We start from the raw sequence: 17070 nt of genomic DNA, 5'->3' as shown, positions 1-17070 counted from the left end.
CGTCCATGGTAACGACGGTTGTGGCGGTGGTTGTCGACGTTTCAATTTGTCAAAAATAAAACTCGGCTAGAAACTTTTTCAAGTTTTCGGTGTTTTTGAAGTACAATTCAGCGAGCGTTTGTTAACAGTTTCAAACGAGTGAAATGTTGTTTGGCGTGTTTCCCACCTAATTGAAAAGTGTATTATTTAAGAGACGGAAACAATTGTACTTCGTTTCGTTCAAGATTAATTAATGGAAACCTTTTTTATGTCTTTCATTGAAAGTAGACAGTGAGTTATATCGCAGTACAGTAAAACCTCGATATAACCGACAGAAATTTTTTAAGTCATTATCTATCAATATATTTAAATATTAATATGAGCACTATTCCATGTTCATAGACTCGGGGTATTCCCCGAATTACAAGTAGCACTAAGACATCTTAAGCCGTCTTAAGACATGTACGGCTAAACCCAAATGTTTGTAGTTCTAGGTCTAGTGTTAGTTCTAGTACTAGTGTTAGCTCTAGTTTTAGTTGTCATTCGGTTTTAGATTGTTGTATACTTTTATTGAACTAAAACTAGAACTAACACTAGATCTAGAACTAGAAACATTCAGGTTTAGCTGTACGTCTCTTAAGGCCCACTTTTACCATCCTTCTGATATACTATCTAGATCTAGAATCTAGAGGATAGTTGCAATGGTTACGGCGGTTTTAAGCGTTCTCATCGGCTAAGAGCTGGATTTATCTATCGGATAAATTTATCAAGAAGTGGTAAAAGTGGGCCTAAGACAGTTAAATCTTAATGTTTCTAGTTTCAGATTTTTTTCAATAGAAAGATAAAACGACCTAACACTGAATAACAACTGAAATTAGAAGTAACACAACACCTACGTAGAAAGTTTCTGCTCAAAAGAGATCTTACAGTCTTTTATTTACCTGTTTTGTATTGAAAGGTTAAAGTATTATTATTAAGTTTTAGTTTAAGAGGGGGAAACGGAAAAGAACGACAGATGGTGGAGGTAATTAGAGGGGGGCTGTTTCCTCCCTTTCCGCGCGCAACCCCGAAAAGCACAAAGGGGACTCACGAGCTGCGTGAGTAATTAACACTTGCGACCTCCCACGCGGAGTTTGCGACAAAGCTAAAGCAGATTTATGGCGAATATGCGACGTTGTTTAATCCTCACGTACTACATTGTCGCGTTGTTGGTGTAACAACATTTCAAATCGATCGAAACACCTCTTTATACCTATATTTAACCCTCCTTTTTTTTCCTTTGTCCTCGTCATTTCCGGCGCCTCACATAAAATTAGAAAGAAGCGCCGAGATACGTTTCATTTTATTTTTTAAACGCCGTAACGACCCTTAAACCCCTTAGCGCTTCGCAAGAAATAATATAAATAAAAAAAATTTTCTCTTTAATTTTTAAGGAAATTGAAAAATAAATGGAGATTAAAGTGTGTGGACAAGACGGTCGTGGTAATAAGATTTGTTTTGCATACGAGTGTAAGTACGTGTGTTGAGCGGATTTGCGCCGTCACGGTAGGAAATCGAAACTGCGCGAACAGCGGAAACGGCGAACACACAACACGGACAAAGTGAATGAAGCCGGTTCGTAGAAGAGCAATTTAATCCGAAAAATTCGCTTCGTACGCATAACACGGGCCGTTTAAGCCGCTTACGTTATCATAATATCGTGTTGGAATGAATATGTCGGACGTAGCAGCTTCTTTGTGATCGTTATTTTCATCGTTCGAAATGATTGTGTAACAATGTTTTAAAAACTACGAATATTATTCACTCTTAAAATTTAAACTATCCGATTAAAAAATTAACCAATTTGTCAAACTGACATTTAGCTCAAGCTGTCATTTTGACAAGTCACTAGATTTAGGTTGGTCACTTTGGAGTGTGACGTTACTTGATGAAGCAACTGAGCTCGCTTGTGGCAAACGCGCTACAACTTATTTTATTAAAGAAATAACAATTGTCTGAAACTTGTAAGAGTTTGGATTTTGATAAATGATCTATAAAAAAAAATTAAACGAAAAAGAATGGTTGAAAGATAATGATGGCATTTGAAAATTAGCCAAATCACGTTGGTGAAGGGTTAATTGCCGGAACAAATTCGTGATTTCACCGTGGAGGAAAGAGAGATAAAGGGGATGAACGAAAAGCTGCGAGAAGGACCACGACGTCATCTATTTCAATGTAAGTTGTTTGCCGAGAGCAACTTTTTAATTGGAATTAATTTCGAACCTCGCGACGCGGTTGTTACTGTTATTTAATTAAATCCTGTGTGCGCTTAGTAAAGCGTTATCTATTTGACGGCTTTATTTTAATTAATAACCCAGCACTATTCTCTATAATAATCATTTTTAAAAACACATCAATGTCACACAACCTTGTTAATTTGAACGAATATCTTTAATCCTTTTCGGGGGGTCGAAATCGGATTACGCCAACCGGAAAAGACAAAGAATCCTTATCCGGTGCGGATTAGAACGTCGCGTACGAGGAGATATCGCGTTCCGTAAGAGGTTTATGTTCGTTTCTTTGAGCCAAAGAAAACAAGAAAAAGTAGACTACACCTTTTGCACCATTAATAAACTTGGTCCCTTTTTCGATGGTTGGCGCTAATTAAAGAACCATCCGTGGACAGTTTCCGACTACCAAAGAGGGGGGATGTTCGATGATTAAAGGGAACTCTCCGAAACAGTCTCGCCCAGAATCCCCGCCTTACTCTAAATGAGAAAAAGTTTTGAGGTGAAATTTTTATTCTTTAACAAGAAAAATTCGTTAAGAAACATTGTGCGTGATAAAAATAAAAACAAAAAAAATATTTTCTTAATAAATGATTAAAGGTGTGAAATACTTAAAGAATGTTTTCTTGGAAGAAAACCACATTGTCATTCGGAATACGTGATTGACGGAGTCGCAATCGATTGCGGGCAACGAGGAGTCATGAATAATAAGAGCAGAACGGCCGGCAGCAACTCCTGCAAGCGGATTCCTGCTGCCACCGGCGCGTATTTTATTCAGAAACTTGCCTCGAAGCGCAATTATTCATGCGTTAGGAGCTGGCGAGAAGGAGTAGCTGTTGTATTATTAAAATACTAATTACCAATTAAGCCTCAGGGACTACGACGACGCAAAACGGGAATAGAGGAAGCAAAGGGGAACTTGGATATCGATTGAAACCGAAGCCCGATGCGAACTTGCGAGCTTTTAATCATCCACGCGTAATCGTTACAGATTTCCGTCTACTTGTATCAGACTAATCCATTTTAAATTATTTAAAATTTTAGTTAAGCGTTAATTTGGAACAAAATAAATCACAACAGCGTGGATTTTATGAAAATTTCGCCGAACCACCACGGGCGGCTAATCGCGACGTTGGGGACGTTGCCAAACGGGGCGTCGGTGCGAAATAGGGGCGATATTTCATTGAAACGGCGAAGGGGGGCGTTTTATCGAGATTTCTCGGAGGCACGGACTCGAAACTCGAAGCTGAGCTTCCCCCCATGATGAGAAAAACGTTATTAACGGTCTACCAGGTCTCTAGAATCTAAGAAGAAAATCTATATAGAGAGAAACCTATTTGTTTTAAAAAACAAATCCTCATTAAAATTATTAATATATGAAGAGGCCCCTTTATCTTTAAACCCTCGAGATAGGACCAACCCAGAACAGTTCCGGGTCTAATCTGTGACATTTGCAGGACGGCTTATGATCTATAGAGGGAGATACCGTCGAGTACAGATCCGGACGAGTATTGGATCTCCCGGGTGACGGATGGGTTCAAACCTGTCGGCGACAAATCAAGAAATAACAACGCGTTTTCAACTCGACTATTAAATCCGTTGTTGCACGCAAGATTTACTGCATTACAAAAAGATTTATTACATTTAAATTTTTCACCAAAAAAATAATTATTATTAATCGGAAATCTAACGCACAGCCACACGCACTGACTGTGAGTGCAATTGTCAATAAAAACTGAATAACAATCAAAACTAACACTAAATCTAGAAGTAGAAACATTCGGGTTTAGCGTCTCTTAAGACGGCTAAACTCGAATATTTTTAATTGTGATGCCTACACTTGTCTACACTCTAATACCTCGGTCGCAAGCGACCTCGGCTATTAACTCTTAACTAAGGCTGCTTATGGTACCTGAACTACTATCACTCTAACCATCTATACTTTAATGCATCGGTCGCAAGCGACCTCGGCTATTATCTCCTTATTAAGGTTGATTGTGATGCCTCAACTGCTATCACTGTAGCAGTCTATACTCTAATGCCTCGGCCGCAAGCGACCTCGGCTATTATTTCTTAACTAAGGCTGCTTATGGTACCTGAACTGCTATCACTCTAACAATCTATACTCTTATGCCTCGGCCGCAAGCGATCTCGGCTATTATCTCTTTATTAAGGTTGATTATGATGCCTCAACTGCTATCACTCTAACAGTCTACACTCTAATGCCTCGGCCGCAAGCGACTTCGGCTATTATCTCTTAACTAAGGCTGCTTATGGTACTTGAACTGCTGTCGCATTAACAATTTATAGTCTAATGCCTCGGCCCCAAAGCGACCTCGGCTGTTATCTCTATAACATAGTTGAAAGCGACCGCAAATTAATTCCAATTAAGCAATTGCTCTGGGCAAACTACTTACTTTGAAATAGATGCCGACGTGGTCGTTCTCGCAGCTTTTCCCTTTATCTTTCTCTCTTCTCCACGATGAAATCACGAATTTGTTCCGGCAATTAACCCTTCACCAACGTGATTTGGTTAATTTTCAACTGGCATCATTATCCTTAACCGTTCTTTTTGATTTAATTTTTTTTATGGGTACTTTCATTTATCAAAATCCAAGCGCTTATAAGTTTCGGTCGATTTCGGAACTGGCGAGCTTCCGTTTTTGATTGATAGTCCCCTGAGGGCGGCATTAATGTCCGAAACATCTGCGCCAGTGGTCATAATGTGCAGTAATAAATTGATCGGACCTAAAACCAAAAAAAAAAGGAATAAAAATAAAAAAATTTTAATAAATTCTTTTTTTCATTAATTTTAGAGTTTCTCCCGGAAATTGAATTTGGGGTACAATCGGGACGCGGACAACGGCAATTACGCTATCAAACGCGTTTCGGGCGAATTCGTCGATAATCGTGGGTTCTATAAAGCGATTTCGCCCACTAAATCCTCGCCGCTAATTACTACTCATTCATTTAAACTCAATAACGCCCGCATAAATTCGCGTAAATGACGTTCGATCGCGCCCCCTAAAATCCAAACCCCCCTTTAAATTTATCCACCCTTATCTCATTGTTTATTACTCCGATTTAAATGGAATTCTTAATTCAATCGTTTCTTTTTATTTTCAGATTGTCTTCACCTTCAGTTATACCGCGACTCAAAGGACCGTTACAAACAAGGTCAAACGAAAGCCTCGTTATCGTTGGAACATTTCCTTGGTCTCGAAACGGGATTCACCCTCGACAAGGAATCGAACACCGTTGCTATTCTCTGTCAAGACGTCGTCGTCGTCTTAGCATTTGACACCCGAGAACGTCTCATGCAATGGCAAGTGAAATTATCGTCCCATTTGAACGATGGTCCCCATTTCCTGGTTTTGTTATCGTCGTCTCCGGTGAAAGCTCGTCTTCCAGCGGGACCGGCTAAAATGCACGTCCAAGAAGGAGGTTTTTGTTTAAGCACCGGAGTTCCACCCCGAGTTGTGGGACATTGGTTAATTCCTCATTTACGACGTTATGGCGTTATCGAGGGGAGGTTTTGCTTCGAAGGCGGATCGAGGTGTGGACGTGGTGAAGGTCTTCATGTACTTTTAACGGATCAAGGAGATGAAATTACGCAAACGTTGAAATTGGCGGCTATAGGACAATTACATACGACGAGAAAACGACCGGTTTCGAGAAATATGTCAGGTAGGGTATTAATTTTTCTTTCATGTATCATTATTGTATACATAATGATTGTTATTTATTGTATTTATTATTAATTTTTTTATAGAATTGGTATCTCAAAAAAATTATATAGAATTATTTGTATCCAATTCATAAGGCATAAACTAAATACTTTGTAAAATAAATGATAGAAATGATAACAGAGTGTTGATAACAAATGTTACTTAAATGAGTGGATTGGGTTGGGCTATTATGTTTTATATTTCCCGGCTGAGAGAACTAAGACGAGGTTGTCGTAGCCGAGGCGCTACATTTATCACATTTTATCTTTCATGGTTTCAATTATAACACTTCACCAATCGTTCACAACCAACAAAAATATATCATTGCTGCCAGTAATGTACTACCTTAAATGATTTTGTTTGTTTGACAAAATTGTGATTATTTATCTTCACCCACTAAGAGGATGAAACCTCCTTTTGTTTCCTCCATTTAAATATCAAATAATAGAACAACATCTAAGAATATGGACTGAAGAATCTGGCAAAAATCTGATGATTAACTACTATTGATATCCACACTGCAATAAATTATGATCCGACATTCAGCGAGCGTCAAAATAAAGTTAGACGAAAAAGATATAGGAAGAGTTGCTCGAAAGAAATTTTTTGTATTGGGATTCTAGACCAGAAGTTGCTCTACCAAATGACGTCACAATTGAATGTAAATGTATAGGGAATGTAACCAACCTAAATCTAGGGACATTTGGGTGTTACTAAAATTCGGTTGGCATTTAATAAGCAAGTAGAACTTGGTGATAAGGCAAAAAAAATTAACGTCATTTAGATGTGAGAGAAGCAATGCAACCAACGTACATTTTTCAAATTCCAGCCTAAATTTAACTCTCTAGATTTAGGTTGGTCACTTTCCCTATACTTTTACAGTAGAGTGTGACGTCACTAGGTGGAGCGGATAATACACTACTGACCTCGGCTACTATCTCTATAACGGAGTTGAATATGGAACTTCGGTCTTTAACCAAATAAGTTCTAATGTCTCGGCTGCAAGCCACTTCGGCTACTATATCTTTAACAAGGTTGATTGTGGCACCTCAACTGCTATCATTGTAACAATCTATATTGTAATGCTTCGGCCGCAAGCGACCTCAGCTATTATCTCTTTAGCAAGGTTGCTTATGGTACCTCAGCTATATACTATCACTTTAATAATCTATACTCTAATACCTCGGCCGCAAGCGAACTCGGTTATTACCTCTACCAAGTTTGATTGTGGCATCTCAACTGCTATCACTTTAACAATTTACATCCCATTGCCTCGGCCGCAAGCGACCTCTGCTATTATCTCTTTACCAAGGTGGATTATGGCACCTCAACTGTTATCACTTTAGTAATCTATACTCTAATGCCTCGGCCACAAGCGACCTTGGCTATTATCACTTCTTTTGAATTGCATTAATAGTGTAAATAAGCGTTAAAAATTAAAAACTTTTAAGTATTTGCCAACCTATTTTTTAACAACAATCATTATGTATACGATTTTCGTTTATACATTTTATTTTGAAATTGTTGGGTAAGTTTACGATTCATAACAGGATCTGCGTACGATGTTAACGTCCCATCGAATTTCCACCTGTGCTCCTGTAACGAGCCGAGTTTTATCGGTGTTTGGGACTTTTTGGACGAGAGAAAAGAAAAAGGAGGTTAGAGATTTTATTGGAAAATGGATTATCGGACTTTATTAATCAACTAATCGAATGCGAATGATCTCCTTTTACTAATCAGATCAGAATGTTTAATTAATTTTCTATTTTAGAACGTATTTTAATTTCTTTCTTGTTATATCGAAATCTGTTATGATTAATTTTATAATTTTACTGTTTATTTTTATTACAGTTTTGGATAGTCCAAGACGCCCGGCTCTTCGCGCGGAAGTTCGCCATCCAGAAATAACGGATCCATCACTTTTAACGCGGGTTGATTCCCCGTACACTGATTTAGATAGTAGTTATGGGTGCGGTGATGTTTCCTCGTCCGATTGGGGTGGAGGTCCACCGATTGAGAGATGTTTGAGTTGCATTAGTAAATTAGGCGCGATGAGTAGAAGCAGCACCGCAACAACTGCGCAATGCTGGGAACACACGTGCGATAGACATTCCATCAGTTCCGGTTCGGATAGTTCCGGTTGGAGCCAAACGGTCACAAAACCCCCGGCTCCTCCACCAAAATTACAACATTACAATAATTACGATATTCCAAAAATCCCATATCCAGTTGGAATCAACAACAAAATTGAGGAATTGTATGATACCCCGAAAAAAATTAAGGAATGTTTGAGCGAAACCACCATAAGAAAACCATGCGGTTGCGTATTAAGAGTACGCCCTCCGGAACCAGAAAAAATGTGTATGTGCCAAAGATTATTATCATGTTGGAACGGAGCCGAAGATCCCTCAGCTTTGTACGCAACCGTCGATGTAGGGAAAAAATGTAAAAACAAGAACCGTTTTGAATCCCATAATTACGCAAATTTAGACGGAAATTATGGTAACTACGAAAACATGGAGTTTGCTCAATCATTACAATTATACGAAAACGCCAAAGAAGTGGTTAAAAAAGCCGGATTGTGTTCGAAATGTGGCCACAAAGACGATTACCTCATGATGGAACCACCTCAAACCCAATCAACCCCCGGTGGTTACATACCAATGTCCCCCGCTGTTAAACAACGCCTCGGAAAAGTTTTATCTTCCAGCAACCCAAATCTAACAAAACCTTCAGGCTCAGCAATGCTTCAAACTCAAATTTATCAAAGAAAACAAATCCTAGATTGCACCGATAACTTAGAATCGAGAAGGAAACGTTCTAACTCGGCGGATTCAACGTGCAGTTGCTCCCAAGCAGTGCGCAGATCATCTTCAGTTCCATGCAAAGCCAATCGAGATTCATCAAGTTCGAACGATTCCGGCGTTTTTGAATTACCAACAAGAAAAGCAGCCGTTATACAAACGTTACCGAGACGATCAAAATCTTCAGATCCGCTTGGAGATTTAAGTTTTCGATTTCAAAAGGAAGAAGGGAAAAGCGCCAGCGCTGAAGCTGAGGTTCCCGTTTGTCCTTCCGGTTCAACTAGTAGCGGTACTTCCGATATGTCGGATTATATCGAAACTTTATCGATGTCTTCGCATAGTTCGAGCGATGCGCCTCCTCCATCTTGCACTCTAAGGCCGCGATCTGGAAATGAATACTTAAGTCTACAAAGACTTATTGTTCCTGTTCCTGAAGAGAGACATAATTAAAAACGAAACTACAAAAAAAAGAAAGTTTTTAAAGGTATTCGGGAATTTCAATTAATTTTTTTTTAATTTTATGTTATCGTGCAATAAGGGTAATTTCAAATCTAATAATTTTCTAAGAATACCTTTTTTTAAACTTTTAATCCTTTACGGTTATGGAAGATTGGAAAATAAATAAATAAATAAAAAATAGCAGAAAGGAAGACTTTTTTATATAGCTCTCCATTTTTAGTGGCGGTTAATTTAAAAAAAGCCGTCTCGTATGAAGTAGAAGTATGGATAACCTGTGTAAATGCAACGATGACTTTCTAATTAAATTATTATCGATAATATTTTATTGGTTGTTTTATTTATTAACCCAAAACGAAATCTATTTTTAAAAATGAAACGAAAACAACGCCCAAAAATAAAGTTAAGTAATCCAAGATGATCCAATTATCACGTTATAAACGAGTTCATTCTAAAAATACGAAACGACACATTTGATTCGATATTTATTCCTCGGTTTTCATTCGTTGTTAAAGGGAGTTTCAATGTGAAACTTTTCAAGCTCTGACAGGTGGAATATACACCAAAAGCGCATTAACGAAGGTCTAGAAAAACTTTTTCCTTTTCCCTAGAAAAATTTCCGATCGATTGCTAAAAGCTTAATTCAAGGACAAAGTCGTAATAGAAATAAAAAGGTTTTTTTTCAATCTAATCGAGAATTTGCCCGGATTTCTTTGGATTAAGTTGGAAAACTTTTACCCCTCCCCCATTCTTTTCTTCATTTCCGGTCGTTATTCATTAATACCTTTTTCGCTCGTTGAATAGCACAAAAACTAATTCAATTAAGAAAAAAAGTATCATTAATAGTGGCGAAATTTTTCGAAATAACTTTGTTTCGATTATAAAGGGAGGGTGTGGGTTTTAATTAATTAAAGTTCGTCAGAGAATTTCGCGAACGGGTTGCATCAACAATAATTAACGGGGATATGGTAAATATTTGGGCGACAAAACGGACCCTATCGTTTGTAGATGAGTTGAGTTTTCGTTGTAAAGTGTAAACACAACGCTTCCTCTCTCTTCAATCAGAAACATTAATACTTTAATAAATAATATAGGGGTAATAAGTCATACATTAAATATTAAACTTCAATTGCACGTTTCGAGCTACAAACCATCTTTAGATATATTTCAAATCCATAATATAACTAAATTCATAACTAAAAATCTAATATTGAATTTTCGGGCGTCGATCAAGTAAATGAAAGAGAGTCGACTACAACGAAGACTTCGATCGCGATAATGCCCACCTTCTTCATATTCGCCGTATTAGCTAGGAAAGTAATTAAAAGTGTACGCAATCCTATTCCTAAGTTACAATATGATGCAACCTGAAGATAATCAATAGTCTCGGTAGAGCAAACCCGATACCAATACTTTTTTTCGTAGGATTTTCCAAAATGAAAAAAAAAAACAAAATTGAGTTAGAAATACATTTTCTCTTCTGTAAGCAGCTTCTAATGTTTCATCTGTTGTATCTCATTATCTGGAACTATTATGTAGTCTTCCATAAGCGATACCTGGTCTTTTGTCAACAATATCTGGTCATCAGCAAAGAGTAGCTGCAATTCTAGAAGCAGTGTGTAGTGCTTTATTAGCAGTATCTAGTTTTCTGCAAGCAACACTTAATCTTCTAGATGTATCTAATCTTTCATTAGCAATATTTAACCTATTCCAACAGTATTTAGGCTTCTACAAGGGATTACACACTTAGTGACTTCTTCAAGACACTTCCACTATGAACGTGAAAGGAATTTGTTTCGTGTAGAAAACTAAATTTACTCAATATTCTTTTCCCGTATGATTGACATTTCAAAATAAAACTAACCATACCTAACATTCTTTCGTAGGATGATTGACATTTGTAAACAAAACTAACTTTGCTAATATACTGTTTAATCTCAACGTATGTGTGTCTGACTGCCTCAGAAGTACAACTAGCTGCTTCAGTAACTATATAACATAATAAACTTCAATAACAACTTTAATATCCATTAAAGCTCAGATATAGTGTTACAAAACCTGATGATGACTATAATTATCCGAAACTTGCAAGACGTATTTATAAATTAAAATGATTTAAATTAATTCTCTACGTTAAATTTAAGAAACAAAGTATTAAAGCCCCATTCCCCCTCTAATCGCCGTCTCTCAATTCCCTCTCGAATCTAAACGTCAATTCTAAACTTTGGTTTTGAGGGTAACTTAGTTTCGGTTCTCATCCAATTCGAAATCTAGGATTTAATAAATTGAATTTAGACATAATCCTGAGCTGTCATCGACACACATACACACACTCGTTCGACTGTATTAATTAAAATTAATCGATTACGATTTTAATTAACGACTTATTCAACTTGTTGGGTAAATATAAAAACAAATTTTCGATCGAATCGTGAAAGAGAAAAGCGCCGAAAAATTTCACCCAATTTGTTTTCGTTACAGTGCGAGTTTAAGAAGATAAGACGGACATCATCTCATCATTGTGCGTTAAAAAGCGAAACTTTCACTGCATATTTTGCGTCCTCCAAAATAAGTAGGTGCATTTCCGGATGTATAAAAGTCGACTCGAAGATGAGTTTCGATTCATTCGATAACGAGATGTTGTTGTTTACGGTTAAAATGAATGTTTTAAAGGTAATCGTGTTTTTAATTTTGATTGGTTCGTCGAAAAGTGATAATAATAATGATTTGATAATAAAAAGTGGTTACCCGAAATTTCCAAATCCGCAACAATCGTGTGGTGTTCGTGGTGTTGATTGGAATCCAAGGTCATCGAAGGTTATTGGAGGTGAATCACCACCTCTTGGAGCTGTACCGTGGATCGTCGATTTAATCCATAAAGGAAGACATCATTGTGGTGGTGTTTTAATTTCTTCGAGATTAATACTAACTGTTGCCCATTGTTATTTAGATGGGTTATCGGGGCGAGTTGGGCAACAAAACGAAACTTTCGAGCAAATCTTAAAGGTAGAAAAATCGATTGTTCATCCAGATCATCGAAAATCGGGTCCTTACAGCAACGATATTGCTTTACTTCTCGTTTCAAAGCCGGGATTTACTCGAAACAAATTCATAAAACCAGCTTGTGTACCCAAAGAAACGCCACCCGAAGGAACGCGTTGCGAAGTCTCAGGATGGGGTATTTTCAATCCTCATGGCCAAAAAGAAATCTCTTCGACTCTCCAAACCGCCACCGTTCCTCTTTTATCGTCGGAAATCTGTAAAAAAGGTCATATTTTAGGTGGGAAGCGGCAAGAAATTTTGGAAACGATGGTTTGCGCGGGGAAACTCCGCGGAGGTGTGGACGCTTGCGGGGGAGATTCGGGGGGTCCTTTAATGTGTTTTCATGAAGGGAAGTTTGTCTTAACCGGATTGGTGTCGTGGGGTGATGGTTGCGCGAAAAAACACAAACCGGGTGTTTACACAAAAGTGTCAAGTTATAAAGATTGGATTGTGAAAACTGCCGAAGAATTAGGCATAAAATCAGTTTAATAAAAAAATTAATTTACAAAATATTTTTAATATACTATAAATAAACTCGGGTTATTCCCCAAGGCTTTGAAGACTGACGGCTCTGAAGACCCTCGGCTGTAAATAAAATTCAAAATGTTATATCTTTTTTTTTGCATTCCCCCATATTAATCCGTTATATCGAGGTTTTACTAAATTATTATTTAGTAAGAAGTTTCGTTTGAGTTACTATATCCCTGTTGTGGCCGCGTATTCTATTGTCCGTTGAAGCAGTTCTGGTCCATTATTAAGTTTCCACCTGATTCACGTCGTACACAATCGGGTTTATTGTTCGCTAAAATTAGGGTTGTTTGTCTATCCACTATAGTTGTTGATGATCTAATTCAATTTGGTTTGTAAATTTATAACCATCCGGCGTAGCTTTGTTATTTATTACAACCGAGTTTAAAGGAATTTATAATTTATAAAATAAATAGACAATAATTCATACAACTTGTCAAAACCTCATAATTCAAGCCCAAACTGAACCCAGACGTCGCCGCCGCATTTCTACGATTATAACACTTCTCTCTGAGACAGAAACACAATGCTTACTCTAGTGCAACAAGACGCTTATTGTAGCGTATTACAACGGTTCTCCTCGAGAACATAACGGGGAGTCCACAATCGTCGCAAAATGGTTTCCAAGAGCACCTCGTAACTCGGTAAATTATCCTGAGATTACTCGAAGGGTTTAAGAGGGATTTTAGTTTAGTAACGATTAAGTGTAAGTACTAAAAGTCAAGTTATAAAAGAAAGTTTTCGAAAAAATAAAAATGAATTAAGTGAGTATTTGAGTGAAAATAGTTGCTCATTCCGCATCTATTTCTAAACCGATTTGACCCGTTCGAAATCGGTAATGTTTGCCAAAACGCTCGATGGCGGATTTCTGGGGGGGGCACGTTCGTCTATTTGAGTTGAATTAGCAATTCCGATTGGATATATTTGTACGGCATTGAACCGATATCTTCGCTTACACCGAAATGCAATCAATTAACGATTTTGGTTACGAAATTTGCAACCGTTAACGTTTCAATCAACACCAAACTAATTATATGTGACACGAAAAAAGAACGAATATCTCATTATTCATTAAAGAAAGATATATTAATTTTAAAAATTATTTACAATTCTTGGATTCATTGTAATGTTATTACCTATGCCATGAAATCTATAGTTCAAGATCTCATCTTTAGATGCACGCCAGGGCCATCTCTTTAACTCTGTTCCGATTGGCCGGCTCCCCGCATGGTTTATTTCTGTTTCTCTTTAATTTGTAAATTCTATTAATATTAATTTCGCCCTTTAAAAATATGGGAGCCCTAATTTTGAAAAACTGATAACGAAATCCGACATGATTTGACATATTTTGATAAAAACCGCGTTGAAATCCACCAGGTCGTTTTCGAAATAACCGCATCCTACTAAACCGCGATTTTCCACGAAACTATATGGAATATCGAAAAAATAAACTATGCCCCACATTAAGAACACGTCGGTTTACCACCAGTTCAAATTTGAAATTTTTTCGTCAAATAGTTTTCGAGAAAAAAACGCAAAGTTGACAAAGCTGGCACACTCAAAAATCGGGTACTTTTTTCATTTAGCTCGCTATAAAAAGAAAACCGCAGATCCGAACATTTTCAAATTAACATGTTGAGCGACTTAGTCTCATCACATACTCTTTATATTACTCCTTTGAGTTTTCTTTGCGCATAAAATTGCATTGACCTGTAGGTACCACGTATAATGAAAAAATATTAAAATCCTAAAAGCGACTCCGTTTTCATTTAAAATTGGAAGGAACTTGTATTTCAGCAAATAAAGTATTGCAATTCATTTACTTGATTTTTAGTTCCAGAATAAATTAATATCAAATATATTTAAGAGAAATTAACCCAACCGGGTTGTTCTAGACTTCGTCTTTATCTTCTTTTCTGTTTTTCATTACCACTTTCATCCTCCATTTCTTTATCAGGATTTCCACAATCAACCAATGTAAAATACAATAAGTACAACCTTTATATTATATCATATATTTTCACCTATTATACAGCGTCTAAAAAAGAAAAAGATAAATGTGATTATGTTGTTAAGAATAAAGTTTCAAACTTATTTCAACATTTACTCTAATCGCCATCTATCGTTAGATAACCTAAGTATAAAATTCGAAATTTCCTCAACAGATGTCCGCCGAATAAAATATTTAAATGTATCCCTTTAAAAAATACAAATCCACCGACATTTTCTAAATTTATAACCTCCCCTAATTTAAAATTACAACACTTCATAAATATTTCACGATAAATTATTCAAACCTTCTCCCCCTACTAAAAGATTGAGGTTATAACCCAAACAAGTTCCCGGTCTCAAGTTCTTTTTACAGTTTGACCTCGAACTCAGCATAAAGAATACGATAAAAAAAATGATTAAACATTCAAAATCGGTTGTAATTCATAAATTTGGAGGTTATGATGTTTTAAAGGTAACAAAATAATTATTTTTATTTATATTATTTTTATTGAAATAATTCCTTATTAGATTGAAGATTACTCTTTACCCGATTTAAAAGATAAAATCGAAGTTGAAGTTTATTATTGCGGCTTAAACTTTTGCGATATCTACAAAAGATTGGGATTTTTCAACAAACCGCTTCCTTTCGTGATGGGATCGGAAGCTTGTGGGGTTATCACCGATTTAGGATTGAAAACCGATCAATTCCAAATAGGTGATCGCGTAATTTGTTACGATTTCGAAGAGGGAATGTACCGAACGATTTTAAGAACTTCCCCGGAAAAATGTTTTAAAATCCCCGACGAAATTCCAATGGAAGATGGCGCTGCTATCTTTCTAAATTATTTAACCGCCTATTTCGCTTTATTCGAATTAGGAGGGATCAAATCGGGGTTTAACGTTTTTATTAAATCTTGTGGGGGTAAAAATCAATTAATTTTATAAATAAAATATAACTAAACAAATGTTTTTGTTAATTTTTTTGATTTTAGGTGGATTTGGTTGTGCGGCAACCCAATTAGCAAGGACTGTCAAAAACGTCACGATATACGGGGTGGTATCAAAAGGAAAAGAACAACAAGTTCAACAAAACGGGGTTAATTTCGTTTATAACAACGAAAGTGATTATTTAAATGAGGCGAAAAAGGATTGTCCTGAAGGATTCGATTTAATTTTGGATAATGAATCGGGATCTTGGCTTAATGAAGGGTGTAAAGTTTTAAAGTTTTTTGGAAAAATCGTTGTGTTAAGCGCAAATTCGATGATAAATAACCCCAATTCAATTTCGTTATTTTCTAAATTAAAACTATTCGTGGGGGTGTTATCTTTTCAATTATCGAGTTTAATGAATAAATCGAACAGTGTGTGTGGGTTACACACAGGAAATTTAGTGCGGGAGAATCGAAAAAGAGTGTTGGAATGTTTGAATGTTATTTTTGATTTGTATAAAAATGGTGAGATTAAGCCCAAAATTGATTCGATTTGGCCAATGGAAGAGGTTGTGCAAGCATCAAAGGTTCTAGGTGAGAGGAGAAATGTTGGGAAAGTCTTATTGAAGACGAGAAATTAAGATCTCTTTTTTCGTTCAGAAAAGTATATATTTTTATCAATTTTATCAGTGTATATATTGATTAACTATAATATTACTGGTGTTCAATAAAATTAAATTATATTGAACATCGTTATTATTTCTAGACAATAGGAAGGCATTATGTCATTATTATATATTTTTTGATACACATAAGAGGATCACATTGTTTTTTTTCAATAAAATTCGAGAAATAAATCAATAAATAAAGAATAAGATATAGAGAGGCACATTTAAGGTTACATATACCACCTTGTATATTCAATTAATCTAAAACTATTTAATTATTGTAGACGGATAGCAAGAATAATACTCATTTAAGCTCGAATATAGTTAACCGTTAAAATTTGCACGTTCTCGACGGATAGATTCGGTATCTTCCAAGAAAAAATAATTAATATCTAAAGGGTACAAAAATAAAATTGGTTCTAACCACAACCATCATTTGGACTAGATATTTACCGGTTAGATTAAAACTTATTTGGTTTAACTTGACTAGTACACATTCTAACAAATTTTTGAGACTAGAGAAATAAATTATTGTATTGCACATACCGTTGATGCATCTGAAGCATCTCCCAAAGCCGTGGCTCTTCTACGAATACCCTCCAAGTAAATCTCTCGGTTAAATAGCCCAGCAGCCAATGGAATCCTATTTTAAAATTAATGCATCGTTTTAAAAAAAA

The 17070-nt window shown here is 36.3% G+C and overlaps 4 protein-coding genes across 7 annotated transcripts in view; 3 read left to right on the top strand and 1 right to left on the bottom strand.

Moving 5' to 3' along the window:
• The window catches only part of LOC111426234 (uncharacterized), a 66300-nt gene extending 56743 nt beyond the window's left edge, over positions 1–9557 (top strand). For 2 of the 3 annotated variants that reach the window (XM_023060665.2, XM_023060667.2), the window contains exons 3-5: positions 5373–5933; positions 7525–7632; positions 7826–9557. In XM_023060665.2, the coding sequence (XP_022916433.1) occupies positions 5373–5933; positions 7525–7632; positions 7826–9228 (2072 nt within the window). In that variant the 3' untranslated portion in view covers positions 9229–9557. The remainder of the gene's footprint in view (positions 1–5372; positions 5934–7524; positions 7633–7825) is intronic. The other variant, XM_023060666.2, reaches the window with a different exon arrangement.
• The window catches only part of LOC111426254 (Inositol-3-phosphate synthase), a 70122-nt gene that overhangs the window by 50679 nt on the left and 2373 nt on the right, over positions 1–17070 (bottom strand). The window contains exons 6-7 of one of the 2 annotated variants that reach the window (XR_011640476.1): positions 16940–17036; positions 4664–4994 (exon numbers count right to left, since the gene is read on the bottom strand). Coding sequence is in view for 1 of the 2 variants with exons in the window: in XM_023060706.2 (XP_022916474.2) it covers positions 14825–14842; positions 16940–17036 (115 nt within the window). In the remaining variant the exon portion in view is untranslated. Of the gene's footprint in view, positions 1–4663; positions 4995–14133; positions 14843–16939; positions 17037–17070 lie in introns of those variants that run through there. The other variant, XM_023060706.2, reaches the window with a different exon arrangement.
• On the top strand, positions 11830–12885 carry LOC139429884 (trypsin-like). The gene has a single exon (XM_071196199.1). The coding sequence runs from the start codon at positions 11845–11847 to the stop codon at positions 12763–12765; it is 921 nt and encodes a 306-aa protein (XP_071052300.1). The 5' UTR covers positions 11830–11844; the 3' UTR covers positions 12766–12885.
• On the top strand, positions 15091–16473 carry LOC111426282 (synaptic vesicle membrane protein VAT-1 homolog). Its single transcript, XM_023060757.2, has 3 exons — positions 15091–15268; positions 15325–15718; positions 15789–16473. The coding sequence occupies exons 1-3, from the start codon at positions 15209–15211 to the stop codon at positions 16364–16366; spliced, it is 1032 nt and encodes a 343-aa protein (XP_022916525.2). The 5' UTR covers positions 15091–15208; the 3' UTR covers positions 16367–16473.

The sequence above is a fragment of the Onthophagus taurus genome, chromosome 5 (genome assembly GCF_036711975.1).
Source record: "Onthophagus taurus isolate NC chromosome 5, IU_Otau_3.0, whole genome shotgun sequence".
NCBI classification, from domain to species: domain Eukaryota; kingdom Metazoa; phylum Arthropoda; class Insecta; order Coleoptera; family Scarabaeidae; genus Onthophagus; species Onthophagus taurus.
This window is presented reverse-complemented; position numbering and strand designations above follow the sequence as displayed.